Here is a 26,183-nt window from a genome sequence, read left to right as displayed (position 1 = left end):
AGCCCGCGCACCGCAACGAAGAGTAGCCCCCGCTCGCGGAAACTAGAGAAAGCCCGCGTGCAGCAGCTAAGACCCAACAGAGCCAAAAATAAATAAATAAATAAACAAAAGAATCTAGCGGTGGGAATAGGAAGTCAGGGCTTAATGCGTGCACGGTGTCTGTTGGGGAGTGACAGGAATGCAGTGGTCCTACAACTTGGAGAGTGTACTAAACGCTACTGAATTGTTCACTTTAAAAAATGGTTAATTTCATGCCATGTGAATTTCACCTCAATTTTTCTTTTAAAAAAAAAAGATCTTCCAAGAAAGAGTAAATCCTTCTAGAATCCTATTAACCAGCCCACATTTGACTGGGCCTCAGTCCCCTGAGGTGCTCATGGGAGGCTGTGGGGAAGAAGCGGGACCCACATTATCCGATGGTTTCACGTCCTAGCAGGACAAGAGCTTTGGAGGCTCCCAGGACAGAGAGAAAATGAAATCAGCAAGCTACCCCGTAGGCTAAAATTAACTGACCCTATCTATGACCTGCACTTGGCAAGGGACTGAACTTCTCTCTTGTTCCTCCACTGTGAGCCCAAACGTGTCTTATGAGACTACCAAGAGGGGCCCATAGAAGTGATGATAAACTCAGGCCACATCTGGGGGTGGCTATATATTTGGCTCTTATAACTTCATTTCTTTCTCTGCCACCAGCAAGCAGTCTCCAGGAAGTCCCCATGTCAGGCAATGCAGAATTTTTCTTAATATATGATTTTCATCTTCAACAGCCCTGGACAGTTCAAAATAAAGAGAAGAGAGGATGCTGGGAGCATGTCCCCTACAAATTTTAAAAAGAAAATGAAAGAGGTCTTGTACTCCAACAAGTCGATGTGATACTTAGAAAAGAATCCTTTTGGCCAAAGAATATTTTTACTTCGTGTGTCTATATAAGTAGGCTTTTTTTTTTTAATAGAAAGCACATCACTGGTGTCTAAAACCAAACGTGGTTTTGATTGAACCAGACTTACGTTTATATCTGAAACTCATTGGCTAACAATAGAACTGGCTTTCCCATTTGCCAACATCAATGTTGACCTGTTTTCACCTAAATTTTATAGTTGTCAGAAAAAGAAACTGTGCGCTAGTCAGTGGCATACCCTGGCCTTTCTCAGCCACACTTGCTTGCATTTTTTGCAGCTCCTTTAAATTCCCCTTGTCACAAATACTAACAGTAAGGTCAAGTATTTCAGTAAGAAATATTGAATTATTATCCAACTTTGTCAAACAGCCAAGAGCCTACGAAAGCTAACCACGAACTGTAGAAGGGCAGATTAACCTCAGGCCTCCCCACCCTGCCTCCATGGCTCGAGGAAGGATTTTTGGAACCAGGGGGGCACCGGGAGGGTTGGGGGGAATGGGAACTGGATGGCTCACAATCATGTCCCAGCCCCCATCCCTCGGGAGTGTCTTGTTGCTCTCGTTTGCTGCTGCAAAGAGCCAGCTTTGATTTTTCTTGGAGAGGGTTCCAGGCACCCTAACATCTCAGTCATGCCAACACCACGAGGCTGCCCAGCTCTCCTGATCCCCTGGCCGTATCGCTGTCCATCAAGGTTAATTTCTATGACAACATAAACTTCATTGCGTAGCCAATAAACTCAAACCTGATGGAACTTGATGTGGCCAGGACGGAGAATGACGAACGGGCAAGATGTCAGGGCTGGAAATAGAACTCGCTTCACCAGCCAGTGGTTTGGGAGGCATAGAGATGGATTTATGTGTGTGTGCATGTGTTTTATTTGCTCTAATAACTGTAATAGATTTCCATTAATCAATAAACTGCCCCTTGCAGAGACAGGAATAAAATGCAAGGCCCCTGTTGTAAGCTTCAGGTAGAACCAGGACCCCCTCCCTCATTTTCACTCTAGCCCATCGCAGCTAAGAGCACGGATCCCCTATCACCTCAAGGGATCTGGGCAGGGCAGGGTTCTTGGGCAAGAGAGAGAGAGAGAAGAATGAGGATTGGCTTTCAGCTGGACAAGGAAGAGATTAGCCTGCAGGAAGGCAGCAGCCCCAGGACGAAATGTCAAAAGAATCATCCCAGGGAAATTTCCTGCTCTTTGAGCAGGGTGTGTGGCTTTGGAAGGAAGGTTTTAGCGGTTCCAAAAAATCTTCCTTGAAATGCAAATACACTGACTCCTCCAAGGTGAGGGTCAGGACAGTTTTGTTCTATAAAAGAGGACGTCCACAGTGCAGGGGTAACTGGTGTGGGCTCGGAGAGAGATGCGGGGTCCTTGGGAGGTCCTTCAGGGGCATGGCGGGCCTCCAAAAGAGGGGTCTGGAGGACTGGGTAGAGAAGACCCCAAAATACTGTTTTAAAGTTTTATGCAGGGTCGGTCATGAGCATAACTCTCGTGAAGTTCTTTGACTGTGTCTCATCCAGAGCATAAACATATCCCAACCATTTATACTTGTCACGCTACTGAATGCTGAAGGGTCCAACGTGCCAAATCATCCATCCCTTTCACATCAAGGCTCCGGTTCACTTGGTAGTAGAGGTTGAACAAGCAATCGGATAAAATAGATCTATACTTTGTCCTGAAAATTGGATATTTTGTGCTGTCATCCCTCGACATCTTTATAGTGGTACTTTCTTTTGTTAAACGTTAAGACCGCACATTTTTTTCTTCATGTTGTATATTTTGATAACATAGGTATTTCCTCTGGTTTTTGATGATCTGATATTGAATCTGGTTTCTGAAGTAGGACTCGTCTCCCACAGAGATTCTGAAACTGCTCCTTCCACGCCCCTCCCTCTAACGCCTCTGAGCATCCCTCTTGCCCATCCTATCAGTGGAAGTGTGATTTGGAATGCTACCGAATGCCACGAGCTGGGGGCAGCCGTCTCACCCTCTTTCTCTTTCTGGAGAGCTATCCGTGGGATCTCCATGGTGGGGATCCATCTTCTGCCAGGTACCGCACTGCAGGGTGGATGTGGGGCTGCACGAGCTCAGCTGCAGACCCAGAATGGCAAGGAATTACTCAGCCTTCCAGATCCAGCTCAAGTGTCATCTTCCTGCTGTGCCCAGGAGCTGCTGCCTGAATGGGGCTCCTCTACCCTGGGTTCACATCACTGTTGTGGCACTGCTATGCCATGTTGTCACTTCCAGCTTTATTTTTCTGTCTCTCTGAGCAGACGGTGAGTTTCTTGAGGGCATGGAGTATCTCTCATTCAATGCCATTTCCATCATTTCTAAGAAGTGTTTTTACATCAGGGTTTACTGAATGAATAAAAATGCAGCCCCTCCCTCAAGATCAGATGAGAATTGGCAATTGTGAAGCAAACAATGACAGCTATTCTCTCAAGCAAGGGATAGGGTAAAGCTACAAATTCTTTCTCTTCTTAGCCCTGCACCTCCTTCCACCCTGTAAATGGCTTTGCCCTTGTGTCTGATAATCAAGGGGCACAATAAGCCTGTGTCTATCATTAAACAGACATCAGATGATTAATTACATTCTAAGTTTTGTGTGATAGCACTACACCTAGTACCTGTGTCTTCCATCCTTGCCCCACTAGCACGGTTTTCTTCTTGCATCTTTAAAATTGAAGAGATCTTTGTTATAGGTAACTCAGATAGTAAGTAGATAAAAGGTAAAATTGAGATGGAAAATCTTTTTCCAAGATTAACTGTCATGTACCATTTGTTTAGATGGCTAGGATATCGTGTTAATGAAGTCCAGAGTGTGGCCTCGTCTCTATAGCCAGAGCATGAAACAGCGAATAGAAAGACCTTGGACCACGACAAGGTCATGACACCTACCCTTAGCATTGAGGACAAGGGGGCCTAGGGACATCAGCTTGAACCATGTTGCCAACAGATAGATCATCTTTATCCAGGAAGGAATGACACTGATGCTCTTAGGCTGAAGTTCTCACTAAGTCAGACCTGGGAGCTTTATCTATGATTTTAATGAAGTCATATATAGCCGGTCTTTTTCAATAAGGTGAGCTGGAGTATGGTATGTTGGAAATTAATTCACATGAGTATAAGAAATTTTTAACAGAATCAGTATGAGTTTATAAAATATGGAAATAGGTTCATAAAAAGTACAAAAGTAAATAAGTGCTTAATGAAAAGACAATACAGAAGAAGCTACTCTTATAAAGGAAGGAAATGTCTCTTCCAGTGAATGAGTATGAGAACGGCTTGGAAATAGATTCCAACACTTCACGTCCCCTCATCTGTCTACAGGGTGATCCTGCGTAAGTGATTTGACCTCTCTGGGGTTTCATTTACTAATCCTCTACAAATTGGTCATTTTTGCCAATTCTGTGAGAAACAATGGACCTCGTTCTCTCTCTTAATGCTAGGCAGAGTCTACCTGCCTCTTAAAACTCCCCATAATTTCTCCATTCTAAAAGCCACTCCAAATCTATAGGTAAGAGTTGCTGCATGGAACCTTAGCATACCATCTAGAAGGTAATATATCACTGCCCACATTTAAGGAGAAGGTCAAGAGAGGTTAAGTGGCTTGTTCAAGGTCACACGTTTAGTTGGTAGAGATCTGGAGCCCAGATCTTTTTGCCACTAACTGCTTTCCCCCTTTCTTTTTTGTTTTTTGAATTAATTAATTTATTTTTTGGCCACACGACACATGACATATGGGATCTTAGTTCCCCGACCAGGGATTGAACCCGTGCCCTCTGCAGTGGAAGCGCAGAGTCCTAACCACTGGACCGCCAGGGAATTCTCTCTGCTTCCCTCTTTCAATATACCACTCAACCCCTTAATGCAGAGTTGGCTGCATGACTGTGACAACAAGAAAGAGAAAATGGAAGACCAGCTTTCCCCCTTTGATTATATGAAAATCATCCACTTTTTCAACACCAAGCCTCCCATATACTGTGGTAGAAATGAAAGGCTTGTATGACTAAATATAGATGCCAAGTATCTCACAAATACTTGAGTGTTTCAGGAAATGAGAAATGGGAAATGAAATTGGCTATAAGCAGAAATCAAAACTATCCAAATTCTCTCTAGAAACGAATCACTAACTTTTTAATCTCTGTTTTGGGCAACCTGAAACATTCATGAATTTGCTTAAAGAATGGCGTGACAAACACCTCTTATGGGGATGGATTAAGTTGAATAGAGACGCTTTCCAAGGTGCTTTGTAATGGTGCTTTTTTAAGCCTTCCACCATACTGCTCTGCCTAGAGTAGGTGTTCAATAAATATTTTCAGAAAGAAGAAAGAAAAGAAGGCAGAGAGAGTGAGAAGGAGAGAGGTCATTTCTGTTCTCTTGGGATTTGGGGAAAATGGGATATTAATTCCATATAAAGTAGACGTAAGGAAATAGTCTCTAAAATGCTTTAAAACAGTTGGAGAGAAGCCTACCTGTTCAGTTAAAGAGATTTAAATGATTTAGGGCAGAGAACACTGACGCCCCATTCCCAGGCTCCTCCAGGCCCCTGCACAAGTACACAAAGCTGTGCACACACCAGGTATCCCATCTCAGGTCTGGGGCCTCCAGGATCAGCTCTCTCCAGTACACAGCACTGCCTCTTAGTGATGCATTTCAGAACTGGGGGATCTGGGTGCTGCCCCTTTATCAGGTGGTAAGAAGGATCCCAGAGCCACTCCTGGAAATGAAAGAGCTGAAGTTGACAGGAATTTCTTGGCTTGGGCCTTTCTCTTCTAAGATGAGGCCAATGCTGCCAAATTAGGTTCATTAATACCTTCTGCAGTAACAAAATTAACATGAAACTCAACACACCTAAATGGAAAACCTTGGAAGAGATTACAGACTGGGGACTGAGGTTGGGGTAGGGTCAACATTTCGGTTCTGAATGTGCCCGTGTATTTTAAATGTATAGTTTATGTGATGTGATGTCTCTGAGTTCCTACAGGGAAGAACCCATGGTAAACCAATTGCTAAACTTAGCCATGATGTTCGGTAGAAAATTCGTTTATAAAATAAGTAGAAAAATATTACTTTCAAAGAGCAACATTTTTTTAAGTGTTAAAAGAATACTTTTTAAAAAGCATTCCACTTCGGGCTCCAGCTCTATTGTGATTCAAACTATTTGGAAACCTTATTGATTCATTTTAAGAGAATCATCTTAGTTATTATGAGTAACGATAATAGGTCCTATCAATTTAATACTTACTATGCTGTGGATACTTTGCTAGGCTTCCTCATATCTCATTAACTCATTTACCTTCTCCATTATACAGATGATAAAGGAGATTGTGTCTAAAGTTTTAGCTTAGGAATATAGTCTCTGGAATCAGGCAGATCTAGGCTTGAGTCTTAATGGCTGTGTAACTTGGGCAAGTCTGAGCCTCAGTTTCTTCATCAGTAAAATGGGGATAAAAACAATACTACCTTCTTCATAGGTTGCTGAGAAGATTGAGATAAGTCATGCGAAACATTCAGCCAAGGGCATAGTCCAGTGTGCCATGAAAATTACATGTTGTTAAGTATTATTATTATTTGATCACATTACCAGTACCAAATACAACTTTTCCCCAAGAGGAAATTAAAACAATGGCCATCAGTGCCATGCCAAGAGGGGAAGGAGGTAAATCGTCTTCTGTCTCCATTCCTTTCTCCCCGGGATGTTCATATTAGTGAGATGAGGGCCAAGCAAACTTCAAGGACAGCTACAGAGGACGAAAATAGTGAGAAAATAGTTGCTGGGGTGTCCTTTGTGCATGGCAGGGGAGGGAGCCGCAAGCAGGAAAAGGAAGGACCAGGGTTTAGGAGGATGATGGGAAGAAGAAAGGCCACATAAGGAGGACTTTTGGGACCTGATGACCGGTACGAGCCTCTCTACCTGCTCCTAACGTCCCTTCCTTCTCGCACTCCTGCAAGCCCCAAGGAGAGACTGTCAGGGAGCAGCAGGCACCCCTGCTCTCTGGGAAGCAACTTCTGGGTGGCATGAGCTGGCAGCAGCGTGCAGCCTTGCCCCACAGAGCCCCACAGCGGCTCTGGCAGCTCCCTGGGAAAGAAGAAAGCAGCGTCTCACATGTGTGGCGTATTCTAAAACAAAATAAGAACTGCAAGATTTGATGGACTCTGACAGGGGGAAGAAGGGAGTGAAAAAGATGGAACAAAGATGCCATTTTAAAATTATTGGCTTGGGTTCAGAATTTCACTATTTTCTATGGCAAGGAGCAAGTAAAAAAAAATCCCTCCTCTTGATGAGTATTTTTTTTATAGTCGGTGAAAGCCAAAGGGCTCGGGGCTTCCGACTATTTCCTCCTGGGGCACCTGGGAGCCGGTCCTCTGGATAACTCAGAAAAGAGCTGGATGGACAGCAGGCAGGAGACTCAAAGGCCCCCAGCAAGCAGCACGAAGGAGGCAACACGGGTGCAGGAGGACAGACTGTGTTTTCAGCTAGGATTCTGTGATCTTCCTGCCAAACAGGGGTTTACAAAGCAAAAACCTCCAGAGAATTCTCATACTTTCTGGCTTATTCTCCTGGTGTTCATCTTAACAGGAATCAGCTGTTTGCCTTCTCACTTCTCCAGCATGTTGCCGAGGAGAATTTAGCATCTGGTCTGGCTATTATTAAAAACAAGAACATCCTGCTCCGTTGGGAGAACAGAACCACTGGCAAGAAAAGGACAGAGATATTTGCATTCAGGATTCCAAAGATGGGTTTCGGTTCAATATCTGCTCTCGCTCCTACCCGCCCTCCCTCCCCACCCAGGCTTTCATTTTAAAATTTCCCAATGCATCATCTGTCATTTGCATCGTGGTCTCTGCTTTCTGAAACAGAGAGATGGAGTGTACTTTTTCCTTTCACTGGGAGGCAGGAATGACTGGAGTTGTTCAAACACTGACCCGCTCCCGCTGTGTGATAAAGTTGAACTACCAGAGGAAATTTTTTTTTTTTTACAACTGCGGAAATGAAAAAGTAAACAAGACTGGGGCTGCATCGGTATTCAGGCTCCAGCTTTTTTGTTGTTGTTTTTGTCTTTTGCTTTTTTAAGCATTGGGCTAGGAGCCTGAAGGAACCGTATAATATGAAAAACCCTGAGAGGTTTTATTAGCCAGTAAAAAAAAAAAACTGAGTTCCCATTAACCACTTAACTCCTTGCGAAAGTTCCGCCCTTTCTTCCCTCCTGGATCCTTCCTCTCTCTCTGATGCCCGTGAAGAATGAAATTTGGTCCATCGGTCTCTCCCCGCACAATCTGAGTTCCCAGTGTGTCCCAGAAGTTGTGGTGGAGAATTACATTCAGTAATTGTCTCTGCATTTCTCATCTGTAAAACCACTAATAAGATCTTGATAAGGAGTCAGATTTTCTATGCCCCCAAATCCACACCCAGAAAGACGCCCTGAGCACACCGCTAAAAGGAGAAAGGTCATCGTGATTTTCAAGATTTCAATACTAAATGACTGTTAGAGAAAAACAGAATCGGGCTAAGACATTGCTGGAATATGTCACGATTCCCACGAAAGGCTCCTCTCGTTTCAGGGCAGAAGAATAGAGAGAAACTCACAGAGAAACAGAAAGTGAAACTGGCCAGAGCTGTGCACTGTCAGAGATGGATGCAGTTATAAAAAAAATAAATGACCTAATTTAGGAAGGAAAGGATGTCCAAGGAGATTTAAATCATAAAACCGTTGTATTAAGGCTCCCGCGATTACACATGTCATGCGGTTTTGTGTGTTTGCTTTTGCTGTTTTTAAATGAGACATTTGCACATTTACATCAATCCATCATCCGATTGCATTTTGGGAGTTCCTGGTACCCGCAGCTCTCAAAGACCCCCTTCAGCTCTGCCACTGTATCCTGTATCTCCTATAACTCCACTGATCCCACTCTATCTTCCTTCCATCCCCACATCTGGGCTACCTCTGGTACTTTGGGTTCTCCAGTAGAAATGTCCCAAGGCAAAAGGAGTACAGGGCCACAGGAGACCTCGTTGCAATTTTGTGTTCTGGTCTCATTTAGTGTTGTGAAGACAAAACTAGTTCTTGACGGGCTTGTGTGGAAGAACTTTTGCTTGTCCCCATCCCTCCCCCCTCCCATTTTTTTAGCATTTTGCTAGATGGTCTTGGTTTCTCTATAAGGATGACAGGCTGGTGGGTGGGGGGCAGGGGTGGGATTCTTTCCATCCTATTGGCTGTGGAGTGGCACAGAAAGACCTGGGACAAAAAGACAGCAATCAGGACGTGAGCTACCTTTGCAATGCTAAGACATAAAGCAGTTTTTCCAGAAAACCCCACTGAGTGGTCAGACATCATTGCAACAAGATAATAAGCAAATGAAATTAAAATAAATTTTAGTAAAAGTTCAGTGGGTTTCCAGAAACTTGATCTTTCTGCTTTCCAACTGGTTGAGCATGTCTGTCCAGGACAGCAGGGCTGGTTGAAACACAGAACGCTTGTGAATAAATGCATTACAAAAATGAATAATAACCCTTCTCAGGTGTCCATGTCACCGTGCTCCTGACATCTCAGGGAGGCGTCCTGTGTCCCCTGTCCCTTCTAAATAACCTATTTGAAGAAGAGTAAGTGCTTGTGGGATGGTGTGCTTTTTTGCAGAATTTGAGGCAAATAAATGCTGTGTCAACGGGTATCTGTGTGTGTGCTGAGCTTTGTCTTTCCCTGAAGGTTGCTCTGGCACCTCTTCCCATCCCTCCCCGCCTCCCTCCCTTCAGGTGTGCGTGCACCCATCACACACACACACACACATGCATACACACACACACACACAAACACCCCTTAGTATACTGCCCTTTACATCTTCAGTGGATCCTTTGCCAAATTTTAATGAATAACTTAAAAAAAAATTTCATTTCCAAGGCCTCCCGACTGAATGCTGTGAAGCCCCGGGGGAGCCACAAAGAAGCTGGAGGAGGAGGGAGATGCCCTCGCCTTTGCTCAGAGCTCATAATTTAAATGAGAGCCATTCACGTATTGGTTCCTACCTGCCCTTACTTAAGCATCTCCTGCAGACCCAAGGAGAGAGCCCAGGAAGGAAGAGCAGAGGTGGTGGAGCAGGGGTTGGAGTAGCCCGGTACCCCCAGCACCAGTGAGCAACCAGCTGTCACCCACATGTTCTCTGCACCAACACCCGGACAGCTCAGGCCTCCTTTGAAGGATCCTCCCCGAGCCCTTCGGACCCGATTCAAGGAGCAAATGCGTGTGTTTGCCTGGGGTCTCACAGGAGAGCTGGCCCGTGTTCAGTGAAACGGAGGAAGTCAGTTGTCCCCAGAAAAACTTAGAGCCTGTAAGACAGCGGTCTCATCATACCACCCGCCCCTCCCCTCCCCCACCAAAGAAACCCTGTTTCCTAGAACAGGTCTCTAAAACGGCCTTAAGTGACTGGGTCAGAGACTGAAACTGGACTGCCCACGGTTAACCTGATCATCTAGGTAGGGTTGCTTGCTTATATCAGACCAGCCGGTACCTGCATTTGTACTCTGGCTCTTGGCTGGGTCTGTGCAATGAACCACCCGCTTCCAGAGGGGATGAAAAATCAACACGTGTAGATCTGTGGGCCCTGCCCTCCCTGTGAACAAGGGCTTCCTCTACCTCCTCCCTGGCCTTTTCAGACTGTTCTCAAATCCCATAAATATAAACATGTGGCTCTTCAACCGCATCTGTAGATAATAACTTCAGGGGGCTTCCTGTTTACACGGCAATACCCATTTCCCAGCCAAATAAACTCTGCGACGGAGAGCTGAGGTGTTTATGGGGCCAGTCTCGGCCGGGATCGAGTTAACAGGAAACACCCACTCTCCAAGAAATGTCTGATGATTAAATATTTGTGGGGCAGGGGGCACAAAGGGTCAAAAACACTGGCGAAATTGCTTTCTTCTTCCGCCTGTCGTTTCCAGTGAGAAACAGAAGCTGCCATGATAAATACAGGCCAGCCGGCCAGGCCTAGCAAAGCCCCACAGCCACAGCCGTGCTGTTCGCTGGCTGCAGGGCCCGTGAAGCGGGGAAGATGGAGGAAGTGCAGACTGGAGAGTCAGGAGCCTCTGTCCCAACACATACAGCCCTCAGGGTGCCATCAGGTGGAGGGACGGGGCAGGCAGATGGGGAAGTCCAGCCCTGGGAAGTCCCTCAGTCTCCTATCTGGCCGTCCTGTTTCAATGAGCCACGTATTCTCGCACCAGCTCTGTCCAGAAAGCCTAAGGAGTTAGAGCCTTTAGCCCAGTCGTTCTTAATCGGGGCGATTTTGCCCCCCAGGGAGCACCTGGCAACGTCTGGAGACATTTTTCATTGTCACGACTGGGCAGACGCTACAGGCACGTAGCAGGTAGAAGCCAGGGAAGCTGCTAAACACCCTACAATGCACAGGACAGTCCTCCCTGCACACACGCCGAAGAATTATCCAGCCTGAAATGTCAGTAGCGCCAAGGTCTAGCCCAGTGCCTTTCCATAAACCAAGAAACTGAGACCCCGAGGAGGAGAGTGATTTGCTGCTGCGGGATAAAGCTGGAGAGGCCGAGAAGGCCACCATGCCCACCTCCCGTGCAGTGCCTTTTAAAGCCACACAGATGTTTAATTTAAAAGGATAAATAAATATACATCCTCAAAGAGTTGCAAACAAGTTCCCTGGCCTAAGTTCACCCAAGTGCTTTTAGGATGTCTCCCAGGCTTAGAAATGAGCTGTTTCCAAGATCTCTCAGAAAACAGTGCCAAAGGAGTAAGAATGAGCAGATCTAAAAGGCAGCCTCTAACTCCTAGCGTGATGTGGGCCCCCCGCCAGTGACTGCGCTTGTCGGCACCGAGGTTTCCCCGTCCCTCTCTAGAACTGTGATAAGCCAAGGCATACGGACAGCACGGGACAGAAAGAAAGCAACCGCTCTACCCCAGGCCCTCAACCTTCTCGCAGGGGAGGGACTTACCAAAAATAAACAGTGGCCCAGAAAAAAAGTCTCCAAACTAGAGTGAACCTCACTAGTAGCAGAATTTTTCTGAGGCTAGAGCTCTCCAGGCCACGGTCCGTTTTTACTCATCCTTGTCTTCGGTTGACTTTCTTTTTAAGAACCCAAAAGAGATGTCAGAAGGAAAACAGACTACCCCCCTACGGCTGGGCTGCTTGAGCTCTTGTGACTACAGTCAAGGGTTCACTTGTCGGCCCCGTTCATGTGCCCAGAGATTAGCATCATGGAACCATCGAGGCTGCTGTCCTTCTACCCTGACTCGTCCCCTGGTTGGAATAAGGGGCTTTACCCGAGCATGGGGTGAGCACTCCTTCTTCAGACGACAGGCTGATAAGGAAGTGAGCACACTGCTAGGTTCTTCACCCACCCCTCTCTAGGGGTAGGACAAAACAAGAACCCAGCGCTTACCAAGACGGTTTTCCTCTCACCAGTAATATAGGATCTCTGCTCTCATCCAGCCCTGGCAAGTCCTACGACCAATTAAGTGCCCAGGTGTAGGCAGGAGTGGGCGTCAGACTAGAGATGAAACCGCGGATGAGAAAAGACCCAGTGTACACACATAACAAAACCAAAAAAGCCATTTTATTGAAAATTAAATTCAAACTTCAAATTAATATTACAATCATGAGAAAAAATGCCAAATAATTCAATTTACAGTTGCAACATACAATACAAATAGTCCCTTTGAAGTTAAGAGTAAACTCATCCACAATCATGACCTGTGGCACAAAGCAGAATTTGTACAATATGTGCACGGAAAGCAAATCTTGGGCAACAGCGACTGGAAAAAAATAAAAATGAAAAGCTTGTATTTACACAAAATGCTACAAGTATTTTTGTTCCACAGAAATCTAAGAATGGTAAAGCATATCCAAAAAAAATGGAATTTTATTCAAAATACCTAAGAAGTTACTGTAAGTTATGGTTTTGGCTGATATATTTCAAAGTACTGCATGAAGAAGCAAACAGTTATTTGTAAACATGAAGTAAACAAACAGCTAAAAAATTCTCACATAGAAAATATGTTTCAAATGTGTTATCTTTTTAAGAACAACAAATTCAAGGTTTGGAAGAGTCGTCTTTTCTTTATTTTATTTATTATGGTTCTTTCGAATGTCATAGGTATAAGTATTGTTTTTGCTAATGCTTTGTGTTTCCACGTATTCACCTAGACTCTGAGTCAGTCCCTTTCCTGGGAATGGAGGGAACTCTTTCAGCCAGCACACACATCTCTTCCCCTCTGAATCTGCAATGGATGGGCCCCAATGGTGTACAGTTCTCTGCTCACTTTTTTTAAAAAGGCCCTAGTGGGGGTAAGACGGCCTGAAGAGCGAACCACAGATGATCTGTTGAGTCTTTCAGTTCCAACCTGGATGTCATTTCACAAAAAAACACTAAAGCTTCGGTACCTGTTCTGGAACTCTGACACAGACATAGGTTAGAACAGGTTAAAAAAGTGGCTGTATTGGTCACGCTGTAAACCCATGCCTTTTTAATCTGAAGGAAGTAGAGTGCTGGCTAGTTCATGGTTCCACAGTAGCAGTAAGGCTTTGCTTTGGTCTTGAAATCACAAATCATACACGTGACCCAGTGCAAATTAAGGATTTGGTTAAAAAAAAAAAAAAAAAAAAAAAAAAGAAAAATTTAACCCCCGGGCTAAAAAAGGGCTGAATTTGATCTAAGAAATGTAAATTACCCCATTGGAATGGTTTGAGTGAGGGGAGAAGGAAGAAGTGCTTGAATTTTTCCCAAGGAAAAAAAAGAAAACTTTTAAAGTGTTTCTGGGTTGCTGCCTGCAGCCACTATATTAACATTTCAACACAAAAGCATCCCTCAAGTCACTTAGTATGTGTACTGTAAACTTAAAAAAGCCCTTTCAACATTAAAAAAGAATGTACAGATATAGTACCTTTTTTATTAAATAGGGTACAGCTGGCACTGGCAGTAACATTTTTGTCAATTAATTAAGATTGAAACGTGTAACCAGACACTGGCTTTTTTAAGTGCTACTGAAACAAACACACATATTTTACACTTACAAATAAATGGACAGTGGCTTGCTTCAAGCTACCACACACAAATAATAAATAGTATCAATTACTACTTCCATCTTCAGTAATAGGAAAGTGGCTTATTTATTATCTAAGCATACTTGGTATACAACCTTTAGAAGGCAAAGTGTTTTGTTTTGGTTGGGCTTGGTTTTCCCCTCCATCTTTATTAGGAGGAGTCAGGGTGAATTCCCAGGCAAGGAGCACAGGTCCAATGCCCCACTAGCCATCCCGAGATGCTTGGTGCTCTGTGAGGTGGGCTGGACGATGACCGGGGAGCCAGGGCCTCTGGGGCTGGAGGCAAATCTCTAAAGGTTCTGCCTGGGGGCGGGCACAAGCTTTAAATGAAAGGGCCCTGACCTGTGGGGGAGGTGGGTGGGGATCTGCCTGGTGGTGTCCTGAAGTGGTCCTGGCTTGGATCAAGGATCCACACTTGAGAATCTGCCACGTGGCCGCCAGGAGTGGTCAAAGTGCATCCGACAGGAGGGCTTCGGCTCAAATTCACACGCAGTAGTAGACACCAAATTCCACCTAGCTTTGCCTTCCCTTCGCCCCCCATGGTGAGAAACATGACTATCAGAGGCTGTGTTATGGGTCCCCACTGCCTGTATGTTCTCAGATCAGCTGCCTGCTGGAACTTGCCTGCTCCTTCAGACGACCCTGCTCCCAGAAGACAAGGACTTAACTCTGCTCCTTTAAATGCAAATTCTGTGGGAAGCTGCCAATGGGCCCCGGGCTAAGGCAGATTTGGGTTCCCCTGACTTACTGTTTGGTAAGGCGTTTTGGGTAACACTCCCTGGGAGCAGTTTTGCTTTCCGGTACCGTGTGTATCACGACTGATCCTTCAGCCACACGTGTGGCTTTAAGCTGACTACGTCTTCACTGGTGATGTCGAGTTTTGCTTTAACTATGAAACCACAGAACATTGTTCTGCAGTTCAAGGATTCACTTGTGCTTGTCTTTTTAATATGACAAGAGTCATCATTATTTCAAAGAAATTAGGAAACCACATCACTCCAGCATTTCATGCTGACAAAGAGCAACATAAGTGATAAAGGACTAAGGGTTGCTTTTAAAATCTCTGATTATTGCTTTTTAAAAGGCAAAGCTGTGTTAGAGGCAATCAAAGATCCGAAAAGAACTAAACATAACATTTCCTTCATACATCACAAAAACAAGCTACATCTAAAATATTTGGAGATGGAAGTATTTTTAAAAATCACATTGTGTCTGGATGAACTGAAATTGCTTAGCAATATTTCAGATATGGCTCTAGCCCACTGAAGAAATTTGTTATTTAATAAAGAGCATTTTTAGAGACCGAAGTCAACATATCAATACACTAAGAAATGTTTCAAGGGTCCAAATGTCATTAAATAATTATAAATATATCTTTAAAGTTATATGACCATTCACGTTAGCAAGTTACCTCAGATTTTACACATATTCATAATTTAAAAAAAAAAAAGAAGACAAATAACACACAGCCAAACGCAAACACTATCTCTACCATTATGGCTATAATAAGGTATTGCCATTTTCAGTTTTGCATAAAAGAAGAAGGGGTTAGGTGGGAAGGGGGCAGTTCGGGATCGGATTTCTTTTTGGTTAAATGGGAAAAGGAAAAAAAAAAGTATAAAACGGTAAAATAAAATAATCTATCCTGATCGGTACTTTCTGAAGTCACTTTCTTAAAGTAGGAAAAAATTAAAATAAAAACAACTGAACCAAACAGTTCAAATGAGTACTTGCAGAAAGTGTGAAAGCCAAAGTTTGGAACCGTTACTCTGAATGGATGGCAAGGGAATGGAAGCATTCTTTCTGCCCCTTTTCCCTTCGTGGGCACCTGGACCGGCTGTGTAAGCGGGTCTGCCGAGGGCACTGGTCCACACACAGCGGCACCGTGAGGGTGTGTGGTTTCAAAGCACAGGGGACAAGCGTCTTTGCTCTTCCTCCTGAACTTGGAGTCCACCTCTCTGAACTGGCATCTGAACAGGTTACTGAGGATAACAGACCAAATGACAACAGCAACAAAAGTACCTTTTTTCCTTTGTTTGCTCGTAAAGGTACATGTTTAAATAGAGAATGATCTGAAATCTGATTAGGATTGTCTCTGTTGGGCCTCTTGCTTCTCAAGAGCTACCCTCTGAGGGTTGCAAGATCATGACAGAGTGAGTGAATGCCAAGAAAAAAAAAAAAAAAAAAAACCTTCTAAAAAATAGGCACTTTGTAGATAGGCTAGTTGATATACATATATATGCACTCTCTATATATGTATATGTTGATACATTTGGGATGTGGCTCCCAGAGACCGCTGGGCCACTGCTGAGGAAGTTTCAATAGGGTCGCCAAACAGATTCATCCATTCTGCCACTAGAATTCAAAACGGTGGGGGAACTGCTGTGGCTTCCGTCGGCGTCAACGCCATCGTTCTGGTTAGGCAGGTTTGGGTTTAAGAGCGTGCTGCCGTTCGAGGTGGTGGTGCACGGCGGTAGCATTCTGGAAGGAGACCGGTCTCCCCCGGGCACCATGGGGAACTGATAGGATCCTGACGAGGTGCCATAGTAGAGATATGGAGTGCTGCTGGTCTGGAAGGGTCCGCTCTGGCTTTGGGAGGAGCCGGGGTAGGGTGGTGGCAGGTAGGTGTGGTAGTGAGTGGTGGCGGACATACCGAGGGACATGCCTGAGGTGACTGGCGGGGTATAAGTAAAGGTGGCTGGATAGTGCATTCGTGGGTTGGAGAAGCGGCTCTCAGTGAGGGATGAAATGCTTGAGAACTGCCTGGGGTCTGAAAAAGGGCCCAGTTCTGAAGCACCTAAAAATTACAACAGAAGATGGGGGGGAAACATCTGTAAATAGCAGTTAAAATCATGAAAGAATTTATTTTTTTACAAGAAAAGAAAGAAAACTTTAGCTTTCCCCCAAAGGAACAGCAAGCCACAAACAGACTTTCAAATGCACCGGTCACTACACAGACTTCTGGGGTTTTTCTGCTTGTTTGTTTTTCACTTTACAGTCTTAGCAGCATTGAGCCTCAAGTTCTTCACCCCCAGAGAATCCCAAAGGGCTTTAAAAGCCCAAATGTGTGCTAGGTCGTGTGTGTAAACCAACCCAACACTCCGATCAGACAGATTCACTCACCAGACTTTAAGACTGAATCCTCATTGATTTTTTTCCCCCCTCTCTTTTTGTTCCTTCTTGTACCTCAGATATTTGAAAGTGACCTTTTTACTAAGCCGGACACGTTTCTTTTTCTCAACCCAATATAAAGAAATTCCAAAGTGATCCGTTTTGTTACTGGTACTCTTAGCAGGGCCCCTTCGTCAATGAAGGAACGTCAAAAAGATACCCTAGCATGGGCCTATCACTTCAACTCTTAAAATAATGTGAAATCCTATTTTATTCCTCATCTTGGTAACAGATTTCAAAAAAAATCAAACTAGATTTCAATGTTTTCTGGAACTATCTTACTTATCTGGGGGTGTATAGGGAGTGTCTGACCCTTAGAAATTCTCCCAAGGGTCATAAACTAGCAGGTTTTGAAAGTGGGTGGGGGGAAGGCTTGGTACCTAGGAATCACTGCATTTCAAGTCTTGATGGGAGAAGTAGGACCTGATTAAGGCCATGTGCCAACAGCAGCTTTGGGGAAAGGCTCGCTGGTAGAGGAGATAAAGCAGGAGGGTACCTCACCATCCACCTTCCGGACCCCTGTACCACATCCTACAGAATTAGCTTCAGGCCAGTTTGAACTGGGAACCTGAAGCAAAGACCGTTTTCCTCTAAAATGTAAAGTCCTTTAACTTCTAAAGCTAACAGGGTGCCTCCTTAATAGGTATTTCTGGCACTTAACTTACGAAACCACAGTTAGAAACTACTTCATGTGGAAATCAGTTTTCGGAAATGCCAAAAACTTACAGCTGTGATCTTTAAAGACAGGGTTATGAATTTCTAACACTGACAGAATTGTGACAAGCCGTTTTATAATACCAGTGTTCTGAAGATTTTGTTCACACCTAAAATCTTCCAATCCTTTGGATCTCATACATTTGCTTTTCCTACCGCTTTTATCTGTAAGGGAAAGCACTCAGTAATTCTTGAAGGTCTTAGTGAGCAGGTACTTCTTCAGCTTCCATTTTTTTTAGCCACGTTCTTGGATACTACAATATTCGTTGAACGAATCATCCCAATATTTTTCTTTCATGGTGCTGATCGAGAGTTGTTCATTTTTGTTAAAATGCACACTGCCTGTGTTCTTTATAAAATGCTCGGGGCAAGTGCCGTGATGTGCACTGATAGCAAGAAGTGACTACTTCAAAGCAATATATCGTTAACAAGGTGTTTCTCACTCATCGGACAGTCCCAATCAGACAGCCCCACCCAGCCCAGCCCAGCAATTGTGAAAAGTCTCACCTGCCTGGCTCTTCTTACTGAGAGTGGAAGGCCAGAGGCAGAAGTCAGAGGTGGCAGTGTCATCATCTGTAAAATGAGGGGATGAGCTCTAAGTTCCCTTCCGGCTCTAACGTTCTATCACCGTGACTCCCAAGACAGGAGGAGAAGCAACTGCCTTGGGGGTGGGGAAGGGGAGGCAGAGAAGGTCCCACCCCTCACAGTACCTTCCCAGAATCCACAGGCCCATAAGCAGAGAGTAAAAAGCTGGTGAGCAGCTTCTGATATCAGAAGCAAACACTTTCAAGATGACAAACCAAAACTAGCACAGTCTGGGCAGTTACTCTCTGCTTTTTAAAAATTCTTCCATCCTCCACTGGCCTCTCCCTAACCCCACCCAAATGGGAAACTCTGACAAGCTCAGGTGTGAAAAGGCACAAGAAGTGATTAGGACAGAATCGCCAATGGGGGCCAGATGAGATTTGCCATCTCCCTGCCCTGTGCTTCTGTAGTGTCTGACACGATACAGGCCCTGCACGGAGACCACAGATGTTCTCGGCCAGCCTGATTTTCACTGCAGGGCATCTAGGTGAACTTGAGCTGGCAGAGTTCACGGGTATAGGCAGGCCACTTCTGTACGCTTTAAGTTCAACGCTCAGCTCGTGAGAGAAACCAGAATAATGTGAGCAATTTCAAATGGAAAGATGTCACCCTTAAAACATCAGCGTTTGCCCCCCGCAGGAGCACAGAGCTCACACAGGTAGACTCATCAATGTAAAAAATGCTTCTCGTGGGTATTTATACTTAAAATATACTGTCGTCATAATTAAAATTCCAGGTGGTTTCCCTGATTTTGATGCAGAAGCCTCACTAAAACCCTTTATGTGGGACCCTGCCAGTAAACTCCAGTGTGGTTTTGAATTTCTCTCTCCACCTCCCACCCCCAACTTCTCGATTTTACCTGATACATTTGTCTGATGTTTTTATTATCCATCACGTGCCAGGATCACTCTACCTTTTTGGCTTCTAAATGCCAGCTAATGCAAATTGACATTCATTTTTCAATTAATGAGCTCTGGCTGTGGTTTATAGAAAACAATGCAACAAACTTCCGCTGGCTTTACAGAATTTTGACCAATGACTTCTAGTCATTTGAGACTGTCATGTCCTGAGGATTAACTCCTTCTGGGCAAAGAGAGCTCATGAGGACTTTAAAGGGATTATACGGTACTTTTCATAAGTTACAAAAAATAAAATTTTCTGGAACTTAGTTATTTCGTGTTACACTGCAATGTGTTCTGTAGGAAGAAATTTTAACAACTTGCTGCAGTATCATGTGAGATCTCTTATATAATAATCAATGATGGGGAGATGGAAGGAATTCTAAACTTAAAAAGAAAGAACTTAAACCCCTTCCTAACCTTCGATTATTTATAATAATTATTACAGAAGCAAAGGATATAACTAAATTTTCTTTCATTGAATGGGGTTGTACCCGTACTTCTAATCTCCGTTCTGTACAAGAACTCAGTTTTTCTTTTAGACCATCTTCTCAGGTTATTTCGACCTTGTGTCCTAAACTATTCATACCCATGTCACCAGCCACATTACGTACAGCTACAAACTATCTATAGACCTAGATATTATATCAACTAAAGTAAAGAAAATATAATATCTACTTATGAAAAGGATCAGGATGAAAGCCTGGAGAGTTCTAAAAGTACTCTTACCCCAACCTAATTTTAGAAATGTAAAGCCAAAGCTCAGTAACGGCCCCAGTGATCTGCCTTGTAGCCTTAGAGCCAGTTTAAAACTCCAGATCACAACCTACCGATTAAATAAAGCCAGCACTGCCAGGAGTTACTTGAAGCCCAAGATAAACATGGTGCATCTTCCTGATAGGCTTGTTTTACCCAGCATGGAGACAAGGGTATGCTGTACAGTAAACATGTACATGATATGGAGTAGAATGCAACACTTGGGTGAATTTTCAGACAAACAAAAAAGGACTTCAACAAAATTTTGCACTTGTGAAGCTTTAAACTATGCCCCCAGATTCTCTAAGGTACCCATTTATCCTCCTCTGCTAGTTTGGGGTATTCTGGTGAAAAAAAAATCCAAACCCCTCGTTTACTGTTTAGATGATCCTAATCTAACCCGCTGACAAATAGGGAAGCTAAGCGGAGAAGGGAGCCATGTGCTCTACAAAAATCACAAAGCTCCAGAGAGGCAGAACCACAGCTAGACAAGACCTCTTCGACCTCTAACCACTCTGCAGTCTTAGTCACCCTTAAGGAATTCGGTGGACACAACCACAGATATATATTTGCTGTCTTACGAGCCTATGTGCCGAAATAAATTTGCCTAGAAATATTTAAGTAGGTTCTTCTGGTGCCCATGTGTTGCCCAATGAGAGCTACTGTCCTTGGGACACTATTTAAAAACTCTTTCGGGACTTGCTGATCTAATCTGCTCAAAAGTGTCAACTAATTCAGTTGTTCGTGGCATAATGTGAATGAGACCAAGGTCAAGGGCTTGATTCCCTTAGGACCTGCTGGTTCCCTACAGATGCATTTCATTCCACACACTGCTCCCTGCACCCTTAGCCAGTCAGACAGCTGCAGATTTAGGTAGTTATCATAAATAGAGCTGCAAGAACCTTGCTCATTGAAACGGCAGCAGCGGCAGTTTTTCTCAACCTAGTGTACCTGGGGAAGAATATATTAATAAAATGCCTGTGAAGCTCAAATAAAAATAAAATCGATGTTAAAAGTAAAAATTTCTTGCTCCTCTCCGCCAAAGTCTATGGAGAGAAAGGAAATGGCCTCCCTTTACCCAACCAGGTCTCTTGGATCTCCCAAGCAAGTGGAAAGTGTAGGGGAAAGGAGTGGAACCAAGATAACGGAGAATAAAAGAGAAGCTCTGATCTTTTATTCTTGCAGCCTCCACTCAGCGCCTTCCACACTCTGAAGGCTAAGGAGAGTTATCTTGGGTCATGCTTGACTCCTAACTAGAGTGAGCTGCGGAGGGCAGTGATAGTCTAATCCCTGTTCGTCTTCCCCTTTGGGGCTTAATAACAATGATACTTGATGTTTCTAGGCCTTTACCAAGTACTTTCACATGCATTTTCTTATTCAGTAGACCCTCAAGACATTATGGTTGGTTGAAAATGGGCTAGGAGAGCTCTCAAAAGAATGGAAATAGGAGTTTGAAAAGAATAGCAGACAGGGGTACTTGCCATTCGGGGCTGTCAGCTAGGAAACATCGTACCCATGTATCACCCCCTCTCAGCAGTGGAATTTTTTTTTTTTTTTTTTGCTGTACGCGGGCCTCTCACTGCTGCGGCCTCTCCCGCTGCGGAGCACAGGCTCCGGACGCACAGGCTCAGCGGCCATGGCTCACGGGCCCAGCTGCTCCGTGGCATGTGGGGTCTTCCCGGACCGGGGCACGAACCTGAGTCCCCGGCATCGGCAGGGGGACTCTCAACCACTGCGCCACCAGGGAAGCCCTCAGCAGTGGAATTTACACACCCCAGCCAAGGAGGGCAGGTCGGGGCAGAGAAAAGGACAAGGGGCCTTGAATCCAGGTGGAACACTGATGGGCACATGCAGGGTCCTCTGCCTTTTTTTAATGCAAGGGCAAAAATATACAGAATGAAAAGCCATCATACTTCTCGGCAATGAGGCGTTAACTTCAAAGCTTCATCGAGGCCTTTCAAATGGTAGGAGTTGTGGCCACACCTAATCTCAAATAACGTCCGGGTACTTTTTATTAACCCCCTCGCAGCATCCTTTCTATTGGAACATATAATACACGAGATCTTCACAGAGCTGCTCTCCTCTAAGAATCTTCTTCCCCTTCTACATTTTGGCTGCCACCTTCCCAACTGCTCTATTATATAATTTCCTATTTCACTCCTGTTCGAAATAGCATTTATTTTCCATGTCACTCTTTCGGGCCCTCAGCCACTACTTTACTGAATTATTAGCTGTTTCATAGCCTGTGCTCTCCAACTACAAAGTAAGCTTTGGATGGTAAAGATGATTTATTTTCCTTTCATATCCCTCAGAACCGTCTATATTATAAGAGCTTAAATTTTTAAAAATATAAGTGTAGGAATGCATGGATAAATCAACAAATAAGTAAATTAGTTGGGGGATCAGGAACTCTGCACAACAGCTGGTACATTTTTGACGCATCAAGAAAATAGATATTATAATAAACATTAAGTAATGCTGACATCAAACCTAAAATGTAACTCAAACATGATTCCATACCTATAAAACCTCGTAAAACTCTCTTTAAAGGGTGTTCAAGGCTCTCCCCAAGCATTGTTACATCAGCTGACCTCACATTTCAGACAGGGGCCCGCAAATGGCGGTTGCCACTAGTGAACGGATTCCTCTGTTTTGCCACCGTGCTGTTCCCAATATCCTGAGAGCCCATATCTGTGTGTAAGTCTACACTGGGGAGCCACGGGGAGAAGAGAGGAAGGAGAAAGAGGGCCAGGCCAGAAATGTACAGCCTGCGGGAAGGCGAGTCAGCACGCTCCTCTCCCTCTGGACCCCAAGGTAACTGCTGCCACCAAGGTCACGTGGTTTATTTGGAGTGGGTTGGAAAGCTTGCTTCCTGTCTGAATTTCTAGATAGTATATAGAGCCAGGATGTCAGCATCATCCAGAATTGTGGATGACCTTTATAGATGAAGAGATGGCACCCTGGAGACACGTGGATCTGCGTCACATCCTGAGATGAAAACGTGGTCCTCCTGTCTCAGGCCCGAGTGTGCTACTCCCTGTCTGCATCCCTGACAGTGCGTGCCAGCGGGGAAACGTAGAGCTTCGGCCTTGAGCTTCCTTAGATCTGCATTCTATGAAAACACACACAGAAGGGGAAAATCTTCCACCTTTTCAGGCCACACAGGGGCAGAGCCTTGAAACCAGAGGGTGTCATCCCGACCCAGCACAGGTCACAGCCACCCTTCACCAGGCGTGACTGAGCAGCTCGGCAAAGGGGGCGCGGAAAATAAGGGTGAGGCTATTGGCATAGTCAGAGCCCTCCGTTCTACTCTTCCACGGTCACGTCCCACTACTGCTCGGTATGAACCTTCCTCTTTGTGGCGGGACATGTACTCAGGACCCTCACTACAGCTTTGCTCATCCCCAGACTCACGGCCACCTCTCTTTTCTCTGCCAGACCCGGGTACATAAGCACTGCCTTCAAAGCTCACCACTACACAAGGACTTCCCAAGTATACAAACCCTTATCACCTTTTCTTTACCCTATACAGCTGGAACGTTTACAGACGTAAATTTTACCACTCCATGCATTTTAAAGTATCATCACTGGTTTTAGAGAAGCATTTTCATTTTCCAGCTAAAGGGAAAGCAAATGAAGAAGAAGAGCCATGTATCCTTCTTTGAGATCCGACCGAGTAGGGGCTTCCCTGGCGGTCCAGTGGTTAAGACTCCTCGCTTTTACTGTAGGGGGCACGGGTTCGATCCCTGGTCGGGGAACTAAGACCCCGCACACTGTGCAGCCAAAAAAAAAAAAAAAAAAAAAAAAGCAGCACCCCTACCTAGTTCACGGTATGGTACTGAAAAAAGACGAGTACCTCCAAAACATCTACTAAACGAATCAGTTACTAGCATAGACCTAAGCAAGCAACATGACAGAAGCAGAAATGCTATGTAAACATTACTTAAAAATCAACTTTCGACTCTACACAGAACATTACTTTGCATTTTCCACACTGAGGTTTTAAGAGATTTTTACATCAGTTTTCTTACTTTCCCTGAATTTGTCCCCTCACACTAAAATGATCAAGTATCAATCACTAAATTAGTTTTACTTTTAATTTCATTAGATAATAGGTGGAAAAATATACCCCACGTGGGAGAAATGTAATGGATCACATTGATGGAGAAGAAAGCAGCAAAATGAGAATTTGAAATCGATTTTTTGAAGATAATGAGAGGTCAGACTAGCAAGCTCCATAGTTTTTGCAAAAGAGAGGAAAAGTGCCTCGACTATCCAGTATAAATATTTATTTTCCGTGTTGTAATGAATTGTACTTTTCCACTGCACGCTCACAAATTCTGAAAGACCAGCTGATCCCAAGGCTAAGAAAGTATGCTATGCTGAAGGAAAGAGAGAGAAAAAGGAAAAATAAAAATAAAGCAAAAAACGCATAACCTGGCAATTTTCAGAAACTTCAACCATCCCTTAAACCCACCCAAATGTTGAGGATATGGTTGGAATAATACATTTCCTCTTGGTGAGAAGGAGGGAGGCCATAGATGTGCAGTGTGTGTGCGTGTGTGTGTGTGTGTGTGTGTGTGTGTGTGTGTTCATGTGTGCATGGAGAGGGAGGGTAAGAGAGAAGGAAGAAACCAAAGGGTGAAGGGGGGAGAGAAACGGAGGAAAAACGAGAGAGATCTTCTTGCTAGGCCTTGATTAAGAACTTTTTAAAGGCTAGGAAGGGTGGATAGTCTTTGAAACCAGATCCGCCACAGGAAGGAGGCCAGCACCCAGGACACCGTGTCTTTCAGAAGGGGCCACCCACAGTGCCGCGGTGGTCATATGACTGCTCTGTCACATCCTGAAGCCATTTCCAGCCCATGCACACGTCTGTGCTCCCATTTAGAGAGGATGGGATATATGGGGAACACACATATGGAAACACTTTCAGAGAATCAGTTTCCATGAAATTCATAATGAGCCAAGTGGCTTCAGATGTGGTTGCGTTCCTCCGATTAGCCAGAAAAAAAAAAAGAAGGAAGAAAAGGAGGAAAAAGGGACAAATCCACCCTTTCAGACCTTATTTCAGTTTCAGAGAAATTAAAAACCACTAATGACTTATGGCTACCAAAACATAGAGCCACAATTAAGACAGGAGGAACTAGGAAAAAGAGGGACAGAGGTTTAGAAGCAATAGCCTTTCCCTCCTAAAAATAACAGCTTCAATATCAGTAATCTTGTCTTAAATCAGGGGGAGGCTTTCCTTGTGACGGTATCTGCCCAGGGTGGCATAATTTTCTGACATCCTGGCAACATGCAGTGCGCATGTGCACGTGTGGGGTGGGACCACGCGGACAGAGGCAGAGGCTAGAAGACCGGCTTTTATTCAGTAACATATGTGGCCAATTAAGATTATTTTAAAAATTGCAACTAAATGATAAATTGTTCCTAAGTAAATCTTTCCAAAAAGCCTGAATGCAGAAGGGACAGCCTGGTATTTTCCTGTGGCCTGTGCTAATGGTAACTCAGACTATATTAAAAGCAGAAATTTATGAACTGGTTGAGATGTTATATATTAGACAATCAAGCTTAGCTGATAGGAAGGCATGAAATACAAGAAGGGAACAAATGGTGAAGGGACTTTAAAAAGGGACATCGAACTGATAGTAGTAAGTTAAGATGTTATTTTTATATTAACACCAGAGCAGATATACTATGGAGGAAAATACACATTAATTTTAAGGTATAACAGGAGACCAGAAAATGCTCTCCAGGCAAGAGTTGGGGTTGTTTTGGGTTACGTCAGCAGATTGGGGGGCGCAGAGTGGGCGAGGAGCCAAGTTCCCTCTGTCCTTTGGGGTGCTTCAGTGGGAAAGTCTTTCAAGCTTGGTACGTTGTTTAGGAATGCCCTGAGCTGGGCTTCCCTGGTGGCGCAGTGGTTGAGAGTCCGCCTGCCGATGCAGGGGACGCGGGTTTGTGCCCCGGTCCGGGAGGATCCCACATGCCGCGGAGCGGCTAGGCCCGTGAGCCATGGCCGCTGAGCCTGCGCGTCCGGAGCCTGTGCTCCGCAACGGGAGAGGCCACAGCAGTGAGAGGCCCGCGTACCGCAAAAAAA

General features: G+C 44.5%; 1 protein-coding gene across 3 annotated transcripts in view; it reads right to left on the bottom strand.

Moving 5' to 3' along the window:
* Positions 1–15,992: 15,992 nt before the first annotated feature.
* Positions 15,993–26,183, bottom strand: part of RUNX2 (RUNX family transcription factor 2) — a 123,605-nt gene continuing 113,414 nt past the window's right edge. For 2 of the 3 annotated variants that reach the window (XM_024122051.3, XM_024122053.3), the window contains 2 exons: positions 18,354–18,419; positions 15,993–16,758 (listed from right to left, as the gene is read on the bottom strand). In XM_024122051.3, coding sequence (XP_023977819.2) covers positions 16,280–16,758; positions 18,354–18,419 — 545 coding nt within the window. In that variant the 3' untranslated portion in view covers positions 15,993–16,279. The remainder of the gene's footprint in view (positions 16,759–18,353; positions 18,420–26,183) is intronic. The other variant, XM_024122052.3, reaches the window with a different exon arrangement.

The sequence above is a fragment of the Physeter macrocephalus genome, chromosome 18 (genome assembly GCF_002837175.3).
Source record: "Physeter macrocephalus isolate SW-GA chromosome 18, ASM283717v5, whole genome shotgun sequence".
In the NCBI taxonomy this organism is placed as follows: domain Eukaryota; kingdom Metazoa; phylum Chordata; class Mammalia; order Artiodactyla; family Physeteridae; genus Physeter; species Physeter macrocephalus.
This window is presented reverse-complemented; position numbering and strand designations above follow the sequence as displayed.